The following is a 23087-nucleotide window of genomic DNA, read 5'->3' as shown; positions in this document are numbered from 1 at the left end:
TAGTCCAGAGCAGAGCTAAAGCAAAGGAGTAAGTGACGGCATATATGAGCTTCCATTGTGGTTTAATAGTACCAACCAGGCTTAAAATGGATTTTGGTTTTGGGAAACTAGCTTTTGTGGCATTTTATTATGAAGAAGAAACATACAATTTTCTAACTACCAGTTTTTCAGGTTGAAATTTACTGCCATGGTGCTCAACAAAACTACTGGTTACAGTGTGTGTTTATCCTTAAAACTGCATTGGCAAAAAATCTCAAAACTGTGGGGAGAACTGATTGGCTAAAATACTATAGTTACTCTTTCCATCTGATTGCAATAAAATAAAACACACATGCACATCATGCTGTAATCTTTGTTTCTTCCTGGCTGCTTCTTAACAAACAGAAATCACTGCCTTTCATTCCATTTCTCTTCTTTTGTCCTTGCTTCACCAGCTCCCCAGCGGAAGTGCGCTGCCTCGCCTGGAGGCTGTGGCTGGCCTGTGGTTCTTCAGGCATGCTGGATGTGGGGGGCTGGGCAGAAAGGGGCAGACCTGTAGAAGGATGTGTAGACATGAAACAAAATACCTTCAGTACTGCCTGAGAGGAGCTGCTGGTTCTGTTGGTACAAAAACGCAGGATAACTTAGGCTGAAGTAGGGAGCTCAGTGATGTGATGCATGGTGCTGCTTCAGTCTCTTCAGCCCTTTATGGATATTAGCACCTCCCTAGGTGCTGACCTGTCTGATGTATTGGTTCACTAAGACCATTACCCTGTGGTGGGATAGAAAGATGATGTGCCATAATGTTTCTTTCTTGAAGGTTGTCATGAACTAAACTTTTTACTGTCTCAGCTGCAAAATCTAACTTCGGACTGAAGAGCTATCTGTGCCTTTTTTTGAAACCGTTATTGGCTGTTGGTGACTGTACTTTTTGTTCTTGTGCACCAGCTTAGCTAATCTGAGGCTGGCAAATACATTTTTGGATACCCTTCAAATTTGCTAGTTCAGGTTCATTGAGTCAGACAATGTGCTGTGCTAGTTCCTAATTCTGAGCAACCAAAATTCAGAATCAGTGCCTGAACTGAAAGCCTGCCTCTGAGTCATGTTCTGATTTAATGTGCTAAAAATAAACTTGCAATGAACAGGAACCTTTACAACATCATTTAAGCTTATCTCTGGTAACTAGGGTAACACTTACTCTTCCATGACTGAATGTGGCACAAATTGTAGAGAAGTGTCTTTTGAGGGTGGAAACGGAGGCTTATTTGATTTTTAAGTGCATTACAGTCACAATGAGGTTTTTCAGATATCACATAATGAGAAGGGCATTCAAGAACATGGGCATCAGTTCTTGTAGTCCAGACCACCCATCCTTAAAAGTGCTTCTTTTTGGTTTTTTCCCCTTTAGAGAGCCCTCTGCAGTTCTATGTCAATTACCCCAACAGCGGCAGTGTGTCTGCTTATGGGCCTGGCCTCATTTATGGGGTTGCCAACAAACCAGCAACTTTCACCATTGTCACAGAAGATGCAGGAGAGGGTAAGTCAGTTCTTTAAACCCATCCTACCCTAAGCAAGGAACTTCTTGGTAGTGTAATGCACATTGGCTTTAATTTGCATTCATCTGTCCAACTCTGAATCTCTGATGTGATACAAATGACTTATGCAAATATCAGGCTGTAACTTGCAGTAAAAACTGGTTTATTACCCCTCCTGAGAGCAGTAGATGTACCCTGTGGTACAGGGTGCAAATTGTTTGTTTAATTAAAAATAAACTGAAAGCAGCTTAAATCTAGTGGATGATGACTGGATGTGGAATCACTGTTGGGTAAATCTAAAGACTGAATGGAGCTGTGGCCTTAGTGGATTGGCCTGAGCTAGTTTTGCTGCTGTCCTTTGAAAACATGCATTTAAGATCAGTGTTCAGTACCAGGTACTAGATATTTCTCTTTGGACCTAGTCTTTGGACCTCGTGTTCACAAAGATTTATGTAAGTGCCACTCTACTTTTTTTCCTAGGTGGGCTGGACTTGGCTATTGAAGGACCTTCAAAAGCAGAGATCAGCTGCATTGATAACAAAGATGGGACGTGCACAGTCACGTACCTGCCTACTCTACCTGGGAACTACAGCATCCTGGTCAAATACAATGACAAACACATTCCAGGCAGTCCATTCACAGCCAAGATCACAGGTATAAAGTTTAAACTTCTGGAAGCACTTCATATTAAAAATTAACCTCTGATAGCATGGGGAACCTGGTTTGTGGCAGGAGTTTGAAGTCCTCTGACTTGTTCTGCACTTAACCTTATACTGTTTTGTGACTCGTTTCTCTTTATGCATTCAGATGATAACAGAAGGCGGTCTCAGGTTAAGCTTGGTTCTGCTGCTGACTTCATGTTGGACATCAATGAGACTGATCTCAGTCTCCTAACAGCCAGCATTAAAGCCCCATCTGGTCGTGATGAGCCTTGTCTTCTGAAGAGGCTGCCCAATAACCACATTGGTAAGCTCTGAGAGATTACTGTGATAGCCTTTACTCCAGTTTGCTTTGCTGTGTAAAATGACTGACTTCTGTGCTCCTTTCTGGAAGAGTGTTGTCCAACCAAGTAGTTGATAGTGTTTGCTACACTTGTTCAAAGACAGAAAAGTATGAAGAATAACCTCTTGTCTTAGCTTGTGTGTGATGTGCCAGGTTGTGATTGAAGTGGGTTTATATATGAATATAATGAATGGCCTTGGCATATATGAATGGCCTTGTGGTCCACTTGACAGCAAGATTTCAACATGAGTAAAGAGAGTGCTCTTGCAGTATTTCATTTCTTGGTGTGATGAAGGCATTTAAATCAAGTATAACATGAATAAAAACTGAATAAATTTCTCACATTTCTCTGCTTTGTAGGCATCTCATTCATTCCACGGGAAGTAGGAGAACATCTGGTTAGCATCAAGAAAAACGGGAGCCATGTACCAAACAGCCCTGTAACAATCATGGTGGTCCAGTCCGAGATCGGGGATGCCAGACGGGCAAGAGTTTTTGGACGTGGCTTGGTAGAAGGACGAACCTTTGAAATGTGTGACTTCATTGTAGACACAAGAGATGCAGGTTAGTTCCCTCACAAAGGGACCATGAGATGCTGTGAGATATATATTGACTCTACACAAGGGCACCGCCTCCCTCAGCATGTGACCACCAGGTCACAAGCTGCCATTAAACACAGTCATTATTGTCAGTTATTAACGACAGACAGTGCTCTTAACTTAGAATATGCTTTTTAAGGTCCTGGCTCATGTCTTTGTTACAACCAACAGGGACTGTCACTGGGGCAGTGATGAAACTTTTTAGTTTGGTGGTGCTGGCTCTAGTATCATTTGGTACAGCAGGAAGGAGATGAGGAAGATATTTATTTCCCTGTTGGTTTAATTTGAAGCCTTAGATAACTTTTTTTAGCTTGGAAGATGACTTTTCAACATCAATGAAATGAAAGGGATATGGTCAGAGAATTTTAGGAGCTGAATGCATGCTGTGCCTCAACGTCTGACTGATGAGGTATATGGAAATGCCATTAAGGCATCATGCAACTCCCATGTGCCCAGTATGATACAAACCTACCAACTAGCACCTGCTATGGGTTTGGACTATTTTATGTCAGATTTAGAGTAGAGTTATGGAAATCTGAGGCTAACTTATCTATATTGTAGGTTATGGTGGGATCTCACTGGCAGTCGAAGGACCCAGCAAGGTAGAGATCCAAACTGAAGATCTAGAAGATGGAACTTGCAAAGTGTCCTATTTTCCAACTGTACCTGGTGTGTACATTGTGTCCACTAAATTTGCAGACGAACACATTCCAGGTAAGCAGAAGTGCTGGGCAAATTTTTGGTTAGTACAACAGAAGTCTTACCTGGCTGACCAGTGCTCTGGAACTGTGGGTAGGCTGTGTGGTCTGGCTTGGGCCATAGGTTCCAAAGATTCAAGAAGGTTCTCCCCAGGCAGCAAGCATCCAAAACTGTTCTGGTTATGTGGGTGTATTTGACTTGGTTAGTTGGCTATAAGAGTTCCCCTATGATCCCCTACAAGTCAAAGGAAGCTTTCATTTCTGCCCTCAATGAAGTGTGTAATGAGCAGAGGAGGAATGACCTGCTGTGATACTTACAGGCAGCCCATTTAGTGTGAAGATAAGTGGTGAAGGAAGAGTTAAGGAGAGCATCACACGAACAAGACGGGCTCCCTCTGTTGCAACAGTAGGAAGCATATGTGATCTGAACCTAAAAATCCCAGGTAAGAACAACATCCTTATCCCCAAAACCACAACTTGCACTTGTGTAGCATGGGTGTACCTGAAGCAGGGAAAATACGAACTTCAGTGTTGTAAAGACATTCTCATATTAATATAGCTTAGGGAAGAAACACTGGTAGTGTGTCTTTTCAAACAGTTAAAAATAAGTATAACCATGATCAACACATGGAGAAATAAATATTGGTGAGGCCTTATTTAATGTATTCTGTGCATAGCAGGCTGGAGAATGGGCTGCACAGCTCACCCCAGCTCCAGGGTTTTAAGATCATCCTGTTGGCTGTTAAATGTTTGTACTGCTGTCTGGAAACTGTGAATCACGTAGGCCAGGCTTAGCTGGCTGCACTTATCGAGCCACTTCACCTGCCTCTGTAGCACCTGGGAAGCTGCAGCTGGCCAGGTTTGCTGCTCAGAAGCACACATGAAGCCTCTTCTGTTATTTGTCCTGGGTAATCACTTGAGCTCAGGTCCTGCTTCCAAAACCCTTTGTCACTTTCTAATATGTGGTTTTTTATTCTCTTCTTTCTAGAAATTGATTGTGCTGATATGACAGCCCAGGTAACTAGTCCCTCTGGGAGAAACTTCGATGCTGAAATTGTAGAGTGTGACAAAAACACCTACTGCGTCCGCTTTGTGCCACAAGAAATGGGGGTCCACACTGTGGATGTCAAATACAAAGGGCAGCCGGTGCCAGGCAGCCCCTTCCAGTTCACCGTGGGGCCACTGGGCGAGGGGGGAGCCCATAAAGTGAGAGCTGGAGGCCCAGGGCTGGAGCGTGGAGAGACAGGTGTTCCAGGTGAGTCCTTTGCCCTCAATGGGCTCCAGGATCTGCTGTGTGCAGGTCTGCAGTGCAATATTTTGGCTAACAGCAGCCTCCTGGAGAAACTGCTAAGCAGTATCTCCCAGGATAATAGGATGAGTTACCATTCTTCAAATACTCTCAAATGTGGAACTTTACAGTCTGTTAGGAGGAAGCTGAGCTGCAAGCAGCAAACTTACTCTTGTGTGTGCTCTCATGTGCTTCAACAGCTGAGTTCAGCATATGGACACGGGAAGCTGGAGCTGGAGGATTGTCTATTGCTGTAGAAGGCCCAAGTAAAGCAGAAATCACCTTTGATGACCATAAAGATGGATCTTGTGGTGCATCATATATAGTTCAAGAGCCAGGTATGTACTGAGACAAAATCATGTGGAAACAACACTGAATGTGACTTTGAAAGAAACTAAGGACACTCACTGCTTCTCTTCTCTTCTCTCTGTAGGCAACTATGAGGTGTCCATAAAGTTCAATGATGAGCACATTCCTGAAAGCCCCTACCTGGTTCCCGTCATCGCCCCCTCTGATGATGCTCGCAGGCTCACTGTCACTAGTCTTCAGGTGAGACATAAGGAAACATCTCTACAACTTACCACAGAAACTGATTTCGTCCTTGTTCTCCAAAACCAAAATGGTTGTCCTTTCTTCTTAGTAATAGCCTTGCCTTGGTTGGTGCTTGTTTTCAAGCTCAGCTTGCAGTCAGAGAGATTTTTGGCAGCTGGCCCCTGGATAACTCTGGCTAGCCAGAGTTCAAAGGCAGAAGGCTCAACTGAGTGTGTTACAAGTGATAACACTTAGGAATTAGTAATAAGAGGCTCCAGAAATAGCACTGGAGGAGCTAAGACATGTTTCCCATGCCATTAGCTAGGGGAAGGCCAAGGAGAACTGAAACTCAGGTGAACTACCAGTGATCATGTTGGTACCAAGTTCCTCGTTTGGCACGTGGATGAAGAGCTGCATTTCCATGGGTGAGGTAGTGCAGGGCTGCATGGTTGGAACATCACTGCAGACTGGCTGGGCAGACAGAGGTGGCCCCACCGTGAGTTCAGAGTGCAGATTTGCTCTGGCTGATGTCACAAAACCACAGAGTCACAGCTCAGATGATTCATGAACAGTAGTGAATCTCAGAGTGAATCACAGCTTTGTAGCTGGTGTGGGCTCATCTGGAAACCTCACAATATAATTTGTGTGTGTGTGTGGTTACAGGCATTAAAATACAAGTAACATTAAAAGCCTGACTGAAGTCTCCAAAGCCAGAAGCTTGGATGTGAGACTGAGAATCTGTGTCTAAATATACTGTACCTTAGTCCTCCTTGAGTGGTGATTAGTACTTCAGCTGAGGCTTTTTTTTGGCTATGTCCCAGCTGTGATCCCCAGGAGTTTGCCTGGGCTGCAGGAATTCTCCACCTCAGCTGTGTAAATGAACCATGACAGCCTGATCCGATAGTATCTCTTCTACCCAGGAGTTACAAGGGCGTTAATTAGTCACTGTGATATTGATGTTTGCCTTGTGTTTCATTTAAAGACTCTTTGACAGGAATACTCACTTCAGTTAAGTCCTGGAGAGGCAGATAAAGCTGAGTATTCGGTAACGGAGTGCATTGTGCAGCATCAGCCTCCACTAAACCCACATCAGGGACTTGTTTATACATTGTACCTCAGTTCTACTCAGTTGCATTTATTTCCCTCTTCAGGATTTAGTTGAAAACAAGATGAGGTAAAGTATGTTAAACATGAGATATTACTGCTGGATAGCTGCATGGGCTGTGCTGGTCGAAGACCACTGTGGCTCAGATGCGGAGCTGCCTCGCCTTCCACCAGTGGCCTGACAGCACCGCAACATCTGGTTTCTTGTTTTAAATTACTTTCTCATGTTTAAGACGTCTTGTGGTGGTGTTCTAAATGCAGCCTCTTGTGGCAAATATAAACATGCATATTACTCTTTCAGACAACTGGATTATCAGAGGCTTTTCCCTGAATGAATCTGGAATAAATGAATGGGCTGAAAAAGCTATAGCTTAAGCATCCTTTAAATCAAGTGCCTGAATACTGAGGGCTGACCTCAGTGATAACGGGTGACTAGTATTGTAAACCTGCATCTCTTTGATGTGGCACAATTGTCTGACTTCCAAAAACAGTCTGTTACCGTGGGAAAAGTCAGCCTAGCCAACGTGGGTGACTCCTGAATCAGCCACCCCCTAAGAGAGAGAGAGCTTCTGATTTGAGAGTTAATGCAAGTCACAACTTTATGCCTTTTGTTAAAATCTGAAAAGCCCTCATGCTGAAGTGGTTATTTTCCTGCCACAAATCTTGTGCTGTCTGAAATGAAAGTTTAAATTTGATAATCTGACTGTTGCATTCTCAGGAGTCTGGATTAAAAGTTAATCAGCCAGCATCCTTTGCAATAAGGCTGAATGGGGCAAAGGGCAAGATCGATGCTAAAGTCCACAGCCCCTCCGGAGCTGTCGAAGAGTGCCATGTGTCTGAGCTGGAGCCAGGTGAGCACAGCTTGATGATGATCAACACAATTGCATGACCTCAAAGCACTTGCTGCCCCATAGGAAATTCAGTTCCTTTGGCTTACGAATAGTGTATCCCAGGGATGAGCACGTTGCTTGAAAAATGACTTTTTTGGTGTCAAGAGTTGTTCAATCAGGGTTATGTCCATGCTTTTCCATGAACTGAGTGAGCCCCAACTTGTGTAAGATAGAAATATTTAAATCTTGGCTTGCCAGCGAAGGTACAGTGACATTAGTAATAAATGAAATATGATGTGGTTGTTGAATTTAACCAGGGAAGAAGTTTATTTTTCAAAGCTATGCTTCGGTCTTTGACTAATAGTTTATTTTTAACTCGCACTCACTCCTTCACATGAAATGTCAAGGAAGCTGTCTATAAGCAAACACTACAGAAAGTTCAACACCTGTTTCAGCAATGAGCTTTTCTTTTTCACTTGAAGTCTGTATGAGTTATGGTCTGTACTATGAACAGACAGCAGCTGTCCAGCTGGGGGAGATCAGTCCCGCCTCTGAGCTAACATGCAATCAAAAATGTGAAATATCAGCAAATTGCTAAATGACTTCATTAGATAAAGGTGTGGTGCCAGAGCAGCGCACTCAGCTCGCTGGTAAGATTTGGCTTGCTCTGACCAGCTGCTTTTCTTCTCTGCACTGCTCCCTCAGCTGCTGACAGATGGGGCTGTGATTCAGTTGTCATGTTTTAGTGCACGAGTGAGGCAAATAATCCTAAAATTCACCCTGCAGACTAGATGACAGCTGAGATCAAGTCCTAGTGAGCAAGGTGAATACTCAAGCTGTAAAACCTTCTGTGATAAATACAGCATTTTCCTGCTTAAATACGAGTTTAGCAGATCGTGTAGCTGAGTTCACTTAAGCTGGGACCAAAATAGGTCAAAGCCTTTCAGAAGCTTGGGTTGCTAATCAGCCCTGCGTTGGGTTTAATTGGTGGTTTATGGTTGGATTGTTGCCTCTGATTTGTCAGAAGAGCCCCTTCTCCCTTGCAGATAAATACGCCGTTCGGTTCATCCCCCACGAGAACGGCATCCACTCCATCGATGTGAAGTTCAACGGGAGCCATGTGGTGGGCAGCCCTTTCAAGGTGCGCGTGGGCGAGCCCGGCCAGGCGGGCAACCCCGCCCTCGTCACAGCCTATGGATCCGGCCTGGAGAGCGGCACCACGGGTAACCCTTCTCCTACAAACCTGCTTGCACTTGGGCTTTGAGACACACAGAACCTATTTCTAGGCATACTTGTACATGACTTCACCTGCTAAGGCAGCTGAACTAACCCACATTCTCTGCTGACCTGAGTGCAGGCTTATTTTGCTTTCTAGCATGCTCCTCATGTCATAACCATCACTCACAAGTCTGCACCCTATACTGAGCCTTAACAAACTTAAAACTTCTGTAAATCAGCAACTGCAACATGCATTCACTGAACTGCTGGTTAGCAGCTGGGCTACAGCACTGCTGGTTAGCTTAGCTCCACGTCGGTGGTCCCTCGAGCTCCAGAGATGCTCTGGCTCCCTTCCACACGTGAACACAATGTCTGAGTTGGCTGTCTAGATGAAGGAATCTTTTTTGACTTGTGTTAATTAAATGAGTATGAGGGTGTACCCTGTCCCTTTCCTTTGGTGCTTGTACCTCTAAGAAATCTCAAGTGAAATGCAGTAGGATGTGTAAACCCTAGGGAGAAGGTGGGTTGTTCTGTTGGTAGTATGCTATGCATGCTCCAGATGCAGCGTGAACAGTCTCTTCTTGGAAATCTGACACCTCGTTGTCTGCTGTGGCTGCCTCATCTGATAGTTCTCAGCTCAAGAATGTAGGGTTTAGGGTTTGTTTTTTCATTTCTATGATTTGTGGCCGTAGTAAGAAAGTATGAAAACACTCCAGGATATGCACTTTGATTTATTTAATTGTGTTCTTGCTCAGGCCACACACACAGGTAAATAGCAGAGTATAACTGATTATTTTTCTTTTCTTTTGTTGTGTAAGAGAATAGCTAGTTCATCTTATCCTATCCACTGCTGTCTCCTGTGGGTTCTATTTCATACCATTTTTCTCACTGTGAAAAAAAAAAAAAAAATACTGCAGTTATTTGGTCAAAGCTTCTGCTGTTCTGGAGGAACCAAGCAGTTGGTTTTGGAAACATGCAGATACACTCTATAAAATAAAGATATAGCTCGAGCTGCTTTAATGGGTGGAAACAAAAGCACTCATTAATACCAGCCAGTGAAGCATCAGGGAGAAGGGAATATTTCTTCATCTATAAAGGTGCTTGGGGTTGTTTTTAATCTAAATAGACTGCTTAATTTCAGCAAAGCTGCTCTGTGCCCCGTTGTTGAATCCTGGCCACTGCCAAAAGTGCGGTGCCCTGGGAGCTGCTGAGCAGCGTTTTAGAACAATGACCCAGTGTAGGGGTTTCAGTGGCTGAGCACCTGAACCATCCCCCTGGGAGGGCTGAGCGTCTGCAGCCTCCAACAATGTGAGCCTTCATTTGAGGCACAGGAAAAAGCAGTGCCTCTGGAGCAAGAACTCATAGAGAGAAGCTGTGAAGCTTGCTGGCTTTGAGAATTAACTTCTCTCCAGTTGAGCAGGGCATTGTGGGCTGATGACTGACCTCCCGGGCCAGCGGTGCCAGGGGGATGGGCTGCTGGAGCACTGGAAGATGGCACAATCCTCTGTGGGAGCTGGGCTCTTCCAGCATTGCGACACAGCCTCTTTTGTGGGGAGGCTAGAAACTTCTCCCGAGTTTATTCCCATGTCTTCATGCTTCCATCGCAGCAGCAGTAAACTTTCCCATGGCTGTCCTGGTTTTGAGTGAGCCCGAGCACTTTATTCCTCTTCAACAGTGTCTCATGCAACAGCCCAAAGATCATAAATATTTGAGGCCAGAGTCTGACAGTAAATTATTTGGGGGCTGAAAGCCTTACTTAATTTTTTCTTGTGTTGCTGGCATTGTGTCATTGGCTTAGTATTAGCAGCAATAATTCAGCTGTGTTAACCAGATGCTGTAATTAAACAAGCTTTTGTTTCCACAAACTGCTTGGAGTGCTGTTGCCGAGCAGTTCAAACACCCATCTCCTCCAGGCCATCTCCTGCCCCTTGTCTCTCCTGCTTTCTTGTGCACCCTTCACTGCTGATTTACAGTCCAGGCAGTGAGACAGCTCTGAGCTCTCCCAAAATTTGCCTTGCTGGAGCTGTGTGGGTGTGGGCTCTGATGCCCAGCAGAAAAGCTCTTGTTTTCTGTCTAAGCCAGTTTTTTGATACCCAATTACTTCCATTTCAGTCCTGAAGGGCTCTTATGACCCCTTCTCCAACACAGTCACATAGCCTAACTGGAGGAGGGAGCAGGATGAAGCCGGGGAGGCTGCCAGGGGTGCAGAGCTCCATTTGGGGCTGGCCTGTGCAAGGCTGCTGGGGTTGATGTGGTGTCCCTCCTTGCCTGCAGCCCTGGGCAGCCTGATCTTGCGCCGAATTAGCCCTGATGTAATGCCTGAGGCTGCGTGTGTAACATCGGGTGTGAGGAAGAGTGTGTCTCACTGTGCTACGTCTTTCTAGGACTGCAATCGGAGTTTTTCATTAACACGACCAAGGCTGGTCCAGGTACCCTCTCTGTTACAATTGAAGGGCCATCAAAGGTGAAAATGGACTGCCAGGAAACTCCAGAAGGTTACAAAGTCATGTACACACCCATGGCTCCAGGAAACTATTTAATTGGAGTTAAATATGGTGGACCTAACCACATAGTGGGCAGCCCCTTCAAGGCAAAGGTTACAGGTAAAAAGCTAATTAGTATTTACTCTGTGCCTGAAGCAGGTCATGTCATTCAGCGAAAACGTCCCTCCGAGATAATGTGGTGTTCTGGTCTAGATGCCCAAAAACATTAGAAGCAAAAGCCTAGATGAGGGGTCTCAGGAGCAGCTACAAAAGCAGTAGTCATGGAGCTTGGCAGCTCAACTCAGTGATGAGGCATAAAAAAGCTTTATGGGGTAATATTAAGTCCTAATCTAGTGCTAGGGTCTTCCATTGGTAGCTGGGAGATATGACTTATTTACCCATTTCCCCCCACCCCCAAAGCCTGAAATCTGCTCACCTGTAGCATGTGTTGCCTCTCTTGGTCTAATTTTGGTGCAGGTATCACCTAAGCAAAGGTCAGTAATGTCTGGGAGGCTTCTAGGTGAAGTGAGGAAGGCTGGTTTAGGAAGCTTGTTCTCTCTCCAGCACTGTGTTTAAGCACAGGCTGAAGCTCATCTCTACTGCTGCCTCTGAGCTAGTGACATGAGCCCTCGTGGTGCCCTTGGTGTGGTGTTGTTCTCGGGAGAGGGTGGCAGGGACTGCGCTCCCTCAGGCTGGGATGCTCTGCTTTCAAAATGTGTCATTGCAAAATTGCACCTGCTTTTCTGCCAACTCGTCATTTTTGGCATTTGGTGATTGGAGCACAATTAACTCTTCTTAAGCAGCTAGCTTTGCTTAATGAATCCTGAAGTTCCTGTGGTCCTTTAGCCACTTGAGGGCTCTGGGATGGGATTGTTGCCAGCAGTGCTGGAAGATGTCAGCTTAAAAACCCAAGTAGGAAATTGCTCCTCTCCAAAAATGCATTTTGGATCCAGAATGCATGCTAGTCATTAGGAGGGTTTCGAAACCTCCTTGTGAATGCCTTTCAGATGGGGCGAATCTGAATGTGAGAAACCTTTTCTGTTTCCAGGGCAGCGACTGGTTGGTCCGGGCAGTGCCAACGAAACCTCTTCCATCCTGGTAGAGTCAGTGACAAGGTCATCGACTGAAACTTGCTATAGCGCCATTCCCAAATCCACCTCGGATGCCAGCAAAGTGGTTTCCCGGGGAGCAGGACTCTCAAAGGCTTTTGTGGGTCAGAAAAGCTCCTTCTCTGTGGACTGCAGCAAAGCAGGTATGGATACAGGAACCAGATGGATGTTCTGGGTGGGTGGTTTAGCTGGGCATTTTTTTCCCTAACCCAACTTGCAGAATTAAAATTCAGAGCTTGAGGTAATGATCTGGTTCTAAAGAAAATTGCTAAATACTATATACTGTGCTTACCAAGTGAGTCCTAATTCAGAGGCTGTAAAGATGCCAGTTCCTTTCCAAATGGCTTCATCTGAGCCAGGTGCACCTGAAAGACCCACAGGGTTATGGCATGAGAACAAACAGGTTGCTGAACTTAAGCAACCCTTGTGGTACATTGTAGCATGTAATGCATGGTGTTCCTGTAACCTTTTGATGCTCATCATCATCATCATCATCTGGGATCTCTGTGGTAGGTGGATTACAGGCCAGCTGTGTCCACTGGCCCCTGCTATTAACTTCTGATGAAGTACTTGTAAAGCAATGCCAGCTTGTTTTCACAAGCAACATTGATGTCTCCTGTGCTCTACTTCGATAGTGGTAACCTGTAGTTAGATAGTGGTAACCTGTAGTTAGATAGTGGTAACCTGTAGTTAGATAGTGGTAACCTGTTAGGTCTGGCAAAAAGCACAGATTAAACCCTCGCCTCTGAGGTTGAAAGCATTTTAATATAGGATTCCTTCTTATACCAAATTAATCTGATGTATGACTCAGCTACCACTCTCTGAATTAAAATAACAAAGTCCATGTGTTACAGAGCCAGTATGTTATGGTACAGCCACCCTGCCTTGTTTAAGCTCAGGAATATTAACAGTGGTGTGTTTTGCTGTAGGTTCCAACATGCTGTTAGTTGGCGTACATGGACCTACAATACCGTGCGAAGAGGTGTCCATCAGGCATTTGGGCAGCCATCAGTACAACGTCGCTTATGTTGTCAAGGAAAGGGGTGACTATGTCCTGGCAGTGAAGTGGGGTGACGAGCACATTCCTGGGAGTCCCTTCCACGTCGCCGTTCCATAAACCCGCTGAGTGTCAGGCGCTCTCTGTGTTTGCAGTTCAGATGTAGAGTTGTACTGGGTGCAGTCCTGTTGCAAAATGCAGTTTCTAGATACACACAGCTCACATTTCAATAGTCAGACATAAACTCTGTAACTGTTTTTACAAGCATTTCACTTCTATCCTACTTACCAACCTAATGTCAATCTATTTAATATCTCCTCAAATTGTACCTTTGTAGTACTGTCTGGGTCACTGTTAATGTTTGGAGAATCATGTGGATGACTAGACACTAATTTCCCTTGCGGATGTTAAAGACTTTAGATGTTAATTGAAAACTGGAATTTGTCTTTGTAATTGGGTATCTTAACTACTGATTTTATTTGACTGGAGACTTTACATTTTAGTTATGGAATATGACTTGGGCTGTCCCCAGTTCAAATTCTTTTCTGTAAAGAAATGAGGTAAAACTGGTACTATAATAGGTGCCTTTGTATACTTGATCAATTTTAACGCTTAACATTATAAAAAGCTACTATAAGTAGCTTTACCACTCAAATTTAAAATGTTTCTGAAAATGCTTTGCTAATGGTTTACATTTAGAAAAAGTTTATCTTTTATAGCAAACCAAAAGCAGACTGAAAATGACTTCCTGTAATCTTTCAGCCTCTCTATGTTAATGCTTTGTAACTTTATAGACAGGTAGCTTTTTGGCCATGATGCTAGTAATGCGGTTTTTAATGAGCTTGGGATGCTGGTGATGTTTCTGTAACTTCACAGGTAACCCCCCCCCGCCCCCCACTCTTTTGATTTAAAAACAAGCCCTGGGTTGGTTGGGTTAGGTGAAGCCCCTGAACTTGCTGAGCTAGGCATGGCTGTCACCTGTGAGACCCAGAGTCGCTGCAGTCCACAGCACCATGGTGTGTTGAGAAGATGACCAGTGGTTTTCCCTGGAGGCTGCAGGCCAGGCTGGTGGCTGAGATGGGGCGCAAATAAGGCATTCTGAGATTGGGACCTACATCTGCAGTGGGACACAGGGTGGGTCTGTGAAGTTACCAGTAATAGCAATACCAATAATAGCAGTACCAGTAATAGCAATATCAATGAACAAACCCCTCTTTGGTGCAAGGTGTTTATTGTATCTCAGTCCAAGGACATGCCTGAAGCAAACTCATCTCTCCTGAAATCCCCTTTGTGCTGCAACCGCTGTTGCTGCTGAGGGTTAGGGAGTGGAAACTTCCTTGTAACTTGTCTGTTTGTCCCAGATTACTCCATACTACTTCCCAAGTGCATATCTGAATTGCTGTCAGCTGCTGGGGCTTCAATAAACTCTCCTGATGAGCTCTAACTCTGCAATTTGGAGAAGGTAGAATTTGTTGACATGTAACTGTCCCTCGGGAGAAGTTCATGCTTACAGTTCTGTAGTTATGTGTGGATGCACTACTCTCCAGCACAGTTATTAGGAAAATAAAGGAAGGTTGGGTTTTTTTTTTGCTGTGCTTTTTTTGTGCCTTAATGTGAAATGCTCACTACATTGTAAACTAGAAAGTAAAACCAAAATAAACTGGAATAAAATGCAGGATTGTAAAATTGTATCTTATAACTTATTAAATAGAAATGTTTGCTTCATTAAAATGTGCATGTTAAAAACAACATCGGATTCTTTTCATATGTAGTCAGTAGAGTTCACACTGAAACTTCACCACACAGCAGCTTCAGGCAGACCAAATAGGCCATGGCCTGTGCAGGTAGCTGTGAAAATTTAGGCAGAACCTCAGCACCATTAATTTTTTTTGAAACCTTTTTTTTCCCCCTTAAACAAAATGGCAGAAGTTTAGTACATGGCATAAACGTACAGGGTACAGTGGGCACAGTGTGGATGGGGCATTACACAGCTGTGCTGGTTTGCACTGTGCAGACCCCAGGCATGGAGGCAGTGCTGTGTGCCCAGAGCTGCCAGCTGGGCTCTGATCCCAGGGCGCTCCCAGCACCCGCTGCTCCCCCTGGGATCCCTGGGGTTGTTTGCAGAAGGTGTCTCCCTGCACCTGGGGCCGGCACCTCCAGGCACAGCCATGGAAACCAGCAGATGTTTTCCCAAACACTCTCCTGCTGAAAGCCCCGGTGAAACCTGAGATGCAGTGACTGCCAAGGACTTTCCTGCCTGAGGTTTATCAGATTATTTCCTTTTTATGGTTAACTGTGTTTCATTAGCCTTGTGCTACGTCAGCGTGAGCCTCCTATTCAATGTTTTTAAACAAAACAAAAAAACCTGGATACAGCTGTTGGGGTGAGTAAACCTTGAGATGTCTCACCTGTGTAACTCCTATGTTCCAGTCATCCTGCTCTTGCCTGGCCTTCTCTTGCCTGTTGCCCCTTGTCTCGGTTTAATGACACTGGCTGAAATTAGCAGGAGTTGGCTGTGAAGTTGATGGACCCTGGTTGTTACTGTGGCTGGGGTTACCTTCAATAAAAACCGAGCTCTGCTTCAAGTGACCATCTCTGCCTGGCCTGGGCACTGATGGCTGTGGAGTGGCCACAAAAATTACTTTGCTAAGGATAGCAAGCACCCAGTGGTGGTGTTGGGAAGAGCTTCTTGGAAGGGTTGATTTTGGGCAACAACATTCAGCTAACCCCAGCAGCTCTGCCAGCTGAGGACTGACTTTGTGTTGGGCACAGATCAGTGCTTTGGGGGACATTCTGCCCTGCTTTTGGCACTTAGAAACCTTTGTGAAAGTGCAGTGGGGCTGGTGTGTCATGTACTCGGTTACTGGTGTCCCAGTGCCTCCTGCTGGGTAGACTTGCAATAGTACAAGATGCACTTTATTCAGCATAGAAAGAGGACTGGCATCAGGTTTTTGCCTCCAGGTGTGGAAGTGCCTTTCTACCAATTTGGCTGAACTTGTTCTTTTTCTTTGTTTGTAGTCTCTCTCCTTGATGGTGGTTAGCAGTAGGATTTAGCCACTTACTCCCTCAGTGCCACTGGGAACTCCTCCATCCCTCTGCAGCTGGCCCAAGCTGTCTTGCGAGCACTGCACCAGATGTGGCAGTGCCCTGGTAGCCAGCTGGAGCCCTGCCTGCTGCTGGCCAGTGACCCAGGGCAGGGCACTGCCACCCAGGAGCACAGGCTGGGACCCATGGCACATCTGAGGGGTTCACTGGGTATTTTGGTGGGTGGTGGAAGGTAAGTCCCTGCAGCACAGCAGTTGCCATGGGAGGGTAACTCCAGAGCATTCCATCCCCCTGCCTGGTGTTGGTGGGATGCATTTGTACATCTCCATGGGCAAAGAGAAGGGGTCTTTGGAGATGGTGTCCTGGAGCTCCTCACAACCCATACACTCAGCCTGTCCTTCTCACCCTGCAGCTCAAGTCTGCCCTGTAGCCTTCCCTGACCCTGGGCTGTGCTTGTTCCTGCCATACCTTGGGGTCTCACCTGCACTGGTTGCCCACTGGCCATCTCCTTTGGTTCGGGGAGCTGTTGGAGTTCCCTCTTCAGCCCCCTCCGGCTGTCCATGGCCGTGGCTCTGTGTTTCTGATGGACATCTCTGCAGCCAAGCATGGCCAATACCTCATATACTGGGGTGTTGCTCAAAACTGAGAATTGCATTTTGCCTTGTGCAGCTGTGAGTATCTATAATAAACTAAATATATACATTTAAATTATTTTAATAACTTTAACTGTTTAAAATATTTGAAATAATTTAAATTATTTTAAATACACTATTTATTTTAATAATTCAAATTATTTAATCTTTACACAATTAATCTTTACATTAAATCTTTACATAATTAATCCTTGAATCATTATCTATATATGTATGTATATGTGTATGTGTATATGTATATGTAAAGGCGATCCAGTATACTTAATTTTTTTGTCCATGTTGCTGCAGTGGTCAGTCTTGAGGCCTGGGCCTTGCAGAGCACTTCGTGTGTCCAAGCTGGATCTCCCTTCACCCCTAAAAAGCCCTGACCTGCTCTGATGTCTGCCAGGTGCATTGACAATGTGGGTGCTGGGGCTGTTGCTTAGCAGGGCTCTGGGTTTGGTCAGATGATGCAAACCCTTTAATTACTTTTTCCTCTAATTGTCCATTGAAAGTGAGATTGTGAAATTTCTAATCCAGAAGCTGCTTTTTTTTTCTCTACTCACTTTTAACTTCTGCATTTACTTGTTTTAAACTTACTTGATTTTTTTCCTTTTTTTCTTTTTTTACTCCAAATTGAAATGTACTTGCAGTGCGGACAATGCACCTTTTTCAACTGGAAAAAAGGGAACAAACTGTATAAATCACATATAAAAGCCTATCCAAGGTGGTTACATATAAACAGACATCACTTGACAGAAACTGGGATGGAGTTGCATGAAACTTAATTCAGGGAATGGCACAATGCTTTTTTACACAGTGTTTTTTGTTTGTTTGAGGAAAGACTCTTTCCAAACCATTTGTTATTACGACAGCTGGCTGTGCCATGCTCTCCCATGAGCCAAATGAAACTGGTTGCCCAGTTTGTCCTCTGCCAGGTCAGGGACAGCTCTGGCACCCAAGGAATGGGGCCTTGCAAAGGTGCTGGCAGCAGCCCCAGGTGCTTATCTGTGCTTTGTGCTGGCTTGGAGGATCTTCTTTTTCTTCTTTTTCTTCCTTATTTATTATATCTGTCCACATCCAGAGCAGCAGAAAGGAGTGTTTGGAATTTTGCTGCTGACAGCAGCGGTGCAGATCATGCACTGGAGCACCCAGCCCTGTTCCCAAACCCAGCTGGTACCTGAACCTTTCAGCATCAAACTCCCAAACTCCTCTAAAAAATGTTTATTTTTTAAAGTAATTTTATTTCCTGGTGTTACAGTAACTTAGAGATATTCCCATCCCCATCCCAGGTGCCACATCTTCACAGCTCCATCTGAGCTGGAAAAGCAGCAGGGAGGGCTGCAGCATTTTTTTCCTCCCCAGCCTCCAGTAATGGTTAAAATTCTCAGGTTCCTTTCACTGAAGGTTATCAAAACAGCCCTGCTGCCAGGCTCCCCTCTTGTGTGGGGCTGTTTCCCCAGGGCCTCCTGGGAAAAGGCTTTTAAATGGCTTTTCAGAATTTCTCAGACTTTCAGGGTTAATTTTCATAGTTGTGAATTTATATTGCATGCTTAGAAAAAATATCGTCACTAAATCAGGTTGGATTTATAGCTCCTGTCGCTGTTAATTTGACTGAGATTTAAAGCACATTCTTTAAATGCCATGAATGAAAAGCTAGTATATATGATTTTTTTTTAAAAAATTAATGGGAAAATATTATTTAGGAGGACCTAGAGGTATGTTTGACAGCTCTTTCCTGTGCTGAGCTGCCTTTCTGCAGGACCTTGGTACTACAAATATTTACATCCCTGCTGAGCTGGAAGCCCGAGTCCTTTGGGCCCCATGGAGGAGTTAGCCTTCCTGGGGAGGGTATTTCCTTCTGACAGTGATGTCCAGCTAGGGTGTTTTGTTTGGGGGATGGGATTTTGCATCTGGCTTCCCCAAAAATGGCTGGGGTCAGGCTCTCCTCCCAGCAGAGAGGCACAGAAAGCCTTCATGTCTCAATGCCAGCATTTGCAGAGCTTTTCAGGGGAGGTTTTTGGTTACTTTGCCAATATGGAAATTAATTCCTATAAATCTGTCTTCTCCCTACCAGAAAATTGCCCCTGCAAACACTGACAGCTGAGACTCTATATTTAAAATGGCACACAAAGCATTTAACCTTGTTTTTCACACTGGCTGGAAAACCAGCCTGCAGAGAAAGGGTGCTTGTGGTTTTATACCAGGTGAGAGTGCAGAGGTTGTGTCCCTGAACCCTCAGGATGATGAAGAAGAACATGGGCTAAGCCCAGCTCAGGGAGGTTTAGGTTGGCTGTTAGGAAAACGTTTTTCACCCAGAGGGTGGTTGAGCCCAGGAACAGGATCCCCAGGGAAGTGGTCATGGCCCCAAGCCTGCCAGAGTTCATAAATGCTTTAGACAATGCTCTCAGGCATGTGATGTGAATTTTGGGGTTGTTGTGGGCAGGGCCAGGAGTTGGATTTGATGATTTTTGTGGGTCCCTTTCAACTCAGGATATTCTGTGATTCTGTGATTGCACAGAGCCTCTGATCCAAATTGCAGTTTCCCCTGGCACTAGGGAAGGGGTCAGTGACATCTGTGACGGAGGGGATGATGGCACTGGTGCCAGAACGGCCTCACATCTTCCCCCAAACCAGGTACAAACTACCAAAGAGCAGAAACACAGTCACTAGAAGACATCCCAAGGGGCTGGACAGCCAGGAAAGGCTGTGGTCGCTGCTGGACCAAGCCAGCTGCCCTGGTGCTCCTGGTGCAGGGATGGCAGGGACACCAAGGGGTCCCGGGGGCAGATGTGCCCTGTAACCTGCCAGCACCTGATCCTGGGAGCTGCTGCCACCTCGTGAGGGTCATCACAGCGCGTTTCCCAGCTAAACAACTGTGGGCCATGAATAACCAGGCCTGGAGCTAGCAATGTGCTCCCCCTTTATTGCAAAACCCATTTAGAAACACGGGGCCCAGGGACTCCTTGAGGTCAGCCAGGGGCTGTCTGCAGTGAGTGAAGAGGTCTGCGTGGAGAGCACGGGGTCATGCAGATCCATGAGCTCTCAGCTGAGGAGAGTGACATTCCCATTCCTTGCCGCGGCTGGGTCTGCTGGCCGTGCTGAGGGGTCTGGGTGTGAATTCCACGGGAATCCCCCAGACAGCCGGGACTTACAGCGATGCCACCAGAGGGGGCCCTAATAATAGTTCATGTGTGCCTGGCTGCGCAGGGCAGGAGGGAAAACCGCGTTACTCTGGGCAAGGGGCTGATGGAGCTTGCAGGTGCTCTTAACGATCCACAGATGGAGGGGGAAAAGCGATTTCTAAAACTGTGGATCTTTTGACTAGAGGCAGGAGAAAGATGACTGCTGCCCTCACCTCCTGCGCTCCATATCCAGGCTTGCTTGGCAGAGAAAAGCCCCCGCAGGGACCACTGAGCTCTGGGCTGCTGGCAGAAGCTCCCCGAGAGTGCCACAGGAGCACCGCCCAGGAAGCCTCTGCTCCACTCGTGCTCCTTTTCCGTGGCACATGCTTGGTCAGTGAGCGGCCAACTCCAGCCCGGGGCACGAGTTCTTCCCACAACCCCTCCAGAGGCTGAGGGAGCCATGAAACAGCCAGGCTTGGACCGGCTGCTGGTATCACACTGGGTGGCTCTTTGATTTTTCTGCCTTTGATTTTGCTATCAGTGCTACCGGGCCTGCTGTGTGACAGCACAACACAGCCCTTCTGGGAGCTGCAGCTCTGTTGTTTGCTGCACATCTCTATGTGGCCAAACATCTGTACATGTGTACATCTGGTCTGGGGCACACGTTTTGTGAGGAGTAGCTGAGGCAGGGGTTGTTTAGCCTCGAGAAAAGGAGGCTCAGGGGGGACCTTATCACTCTACAAGACCTGACAGGAGGGTGTAGCCAGGTGGGGGTTGGTCTTTTCTCCCAAGTAACAAGTGACAGGATGAGGAAACAGACTCAAGTTGCACCAGGGGAGGTTTAGATTGGATATTCGGTACAGACCCTGAAAGAAGAAGCCGGGTGGGTCCCTGTGGGATTTTGTACCAGCTCTCCTGTGTCCTCATTGCTGCCAGTAGCTCAAAAGAGGCAAAAGGAGGTAGGCAGAGCCTTGCCCTGGGCCAAAGGGTCTCTCACCCTGTGGGGCAGGCAGAGAGGTGTCTGGGCTGTGGGTTAGTGGGGAGCAGTGCCAAGGCCAGGAGGAGGACATGAGCCCTCTTCGGGTGAAGGTGCGAAAGGACAAACCTATCCAGGGGAGATGATAGAGGCTGCAGAGAAGAGGCAGTCCTGCTTTGGGCTGCTGCTGTGGGTTCCTGGGGGTTTCCCTGCCAAGGGACTCACACTCCCAGGGCAGTAAAAACCTTCCTCGTGTGGGTTTCTGTGGGGTGAGGGGCAGAGAGACCTTCTGTGGGCTGGGGAGGGGTCTGTCTGTGGGGCAGTGGAGACCTCGGGTCTGTGGGAAGCGAGGATGCCCAGTACCATGCACTGTACAAGGGCTTCCCAAGGACCCCAACCTGAGGGATTGGGGGTCTTAGCACTTTTTGTTCAGCTGAACCCTCTCTGCTCTGTGTTCTCGCCTGAACAGGGCTGCTGGGGAGGAAACAGAGTTTTCAGCTTCTGAAGAGCCTCTTTGTTTCTCTCTCAGCCATGATCTGAGACCTGGCTTGCATGAGACAAAGTCTCTCCAGGAATTTTGGATTCCCAGTGAAAAACTTCTGTTTGATCATAAATAAAGCTCAAGAAGCCTTATTCATCAGAAAGAGAAACTTTGTTTTGGCTGCAAAATATATTGAGACTCCTGCAGACTGGAACAACTTAAAAACCCCTTTGCAGTTGGGGCAGCTGGGTAATTATCCCCAGTGGGGAAAATCTAGAGATGACATGAACTGTTAAATATTTTAGGATGTAATTATAATATTGTCTAATGAATATCTACAGAGATGGACTGTGCTGACAGTAGGAGTTTGGGACACCTCCCAGCCCCTATCAAACATACAATCTGAGTGCAGATGCTGTCTCTCTGCTGTGAATCCCACAAAACAGTGTCCCAGCTCTCCATGGAGGAGCATCATTTTGCATTACGATGTGTCTCTGTTGGTCAGGTGCTCAGCATCTCTGCAAGATGAACCCTTCTTCTTCCCCAAGCTTTGAGTGCTGAGCAGGACTCCATTTGGTATGGGATATCCCTTGGGTCAGTGGGAATCAGCTGTCATGGCTGTATCCCCTCCCAATTTCTTGTGCATCCCCAGCCAACTCGCTGGTGGGGTGAGAGGCAGAAAATGCCTTGATTCAGTGTAAGCACTGCTCAGCAGTAACAAAAACAACCTTGTGTTATCAACACGGTTTTCAGCACAAATCCAAGACACAGCTCCATGCAACTACTGTGAAGAAAATTCACTCCATCCCAGCCAAACCCAGCATGCTGCTCTGGATCCACAGCCACTGACATCACTCCTTTGCCCACATCTCTTATCTTCAAGTGCTGGATAAAGGGCTATACCCAATACTGCAAATAAGGACAAATATTTTCAGTAAAACTTAGCTGTAATTACACCTCTTTCATGACTGAATGTGTCCATTATTGCTTTTCTGGAGGGTGATTTCTTTCTCTGTGTACTGCTCCTTTCTGAAAGCCAGGAGACAGAAGGTGCTTACATAGGAGCAAGATGTGAGTGCAGAGACCCAGACTGATTTCAACCTTCACATGAACCATCACTGATGTCAGCCAGACGGTGGCATCTCTATAAAAATCCCAATGTAAATATTTGTTCTAAATCAGGCTTTTTCCTGTGCATTGACAGCAGTATAAGTGAGGGAGCATATGAAATGCTGGATCATTTCAAATCTAATTGCTACTGAAAGTTGGAGGATTTCTTGTCTGCCTTGCACACACCCCCCAGGGATAATTTTCTCTTGATTTAGTTTCTTTCCTCAAATTCTTCTCCCTGAAGAGTGGGTTTCACAAAGGCCAAACTGTTTTCCTCCCCACAAAGCCTCTCTCACTTGCCTGCCCTCCCTGCCCCTTCAGCAGGCAACCTGGGGTGCATTGATG

The 23087-nt window shown here is 46.0% G+C and overlaps 1 protein-coding gene across 3 annotated transcripts in view; it reads left to right on the top strand.

Moving 5' to 3' along the window:
* Window positions 1-15122, top strand: part of FLNB (filamin B) — a 72056-nt gene extending 56934 nt beyond the window's left edge. For 2 of the 3 annotated variants that reach the window (XM_032120347.1, XM_032120348.1), the window contains 14 exons: window positions 1388-1516; window positions 1995-2168; window positions 2322-2480; window positions 2877-3080; window positions 3677-3829; window positions 4134-4256; window positions 4802-5068; window positions 5302-5439; window positions 5535-5650; window positions 7455-7587; window positions 8613-8789; window positions 11169-11387; window positions 12316-12519; window positions 13306-15122. In XM_032120347.1, the coding sequence (XP_031976238.1) occupies window positions 1388-1516; window positions 1995-2168; window positions 2322-2480; window positions 2877-3080; window positions 3677-3829; window positions 4134-4256; window positions 4802-5068; window positions 5302-5439; window positions 5535-5650; window positions 7455-7587; window positions 8613-8789; window positions 11169-11387; window positions 12316-12519; window positions 13306-13493 (2384 nt within the window). In that variant the 3' untranslated portion in view covers window positions 13494-15122. The remainder of the gene's footprint in view (window positions 1-1387; window positions 1517-1994; window positions 2169-2321; window positions 2481-2876; window positions 3081-3676; window positions 3830-4133; window positions 4257-4801; window positions 5069-5301; window positions 5440-5534; window positions 5651-7454; window positions 7588-8612; window positions 8790-11168; window positions 11388-12315; window positions 12520-13305) is intronic. The other variant, XM_032120349.1, reaches the window with a different exon arrangement.
* The last annotated feature ends 7965 nt before the right edge of the window (window positions 15123-23087 follow it).

This window comes from Corvus moneduloides, chromosome 11 (assembly GCF_009650955.1).
Source record: "Corvus moneduloides isolate bCorMon1 chromosome 11, bCorMon1.pri, whole genome shotgun sequence".
Classification (NCBI taxonomy): domain Eukaryota; kingdom Metazoa; phylum Chordata; class Aves; order Passeriformes; family Corvidae; genus Corvus; species Corvus moneduloides.
Note: the sequence above shows the minus strand (reverse complement) of the source record. Positions and strands in the feature narration are given on the sequence as shown.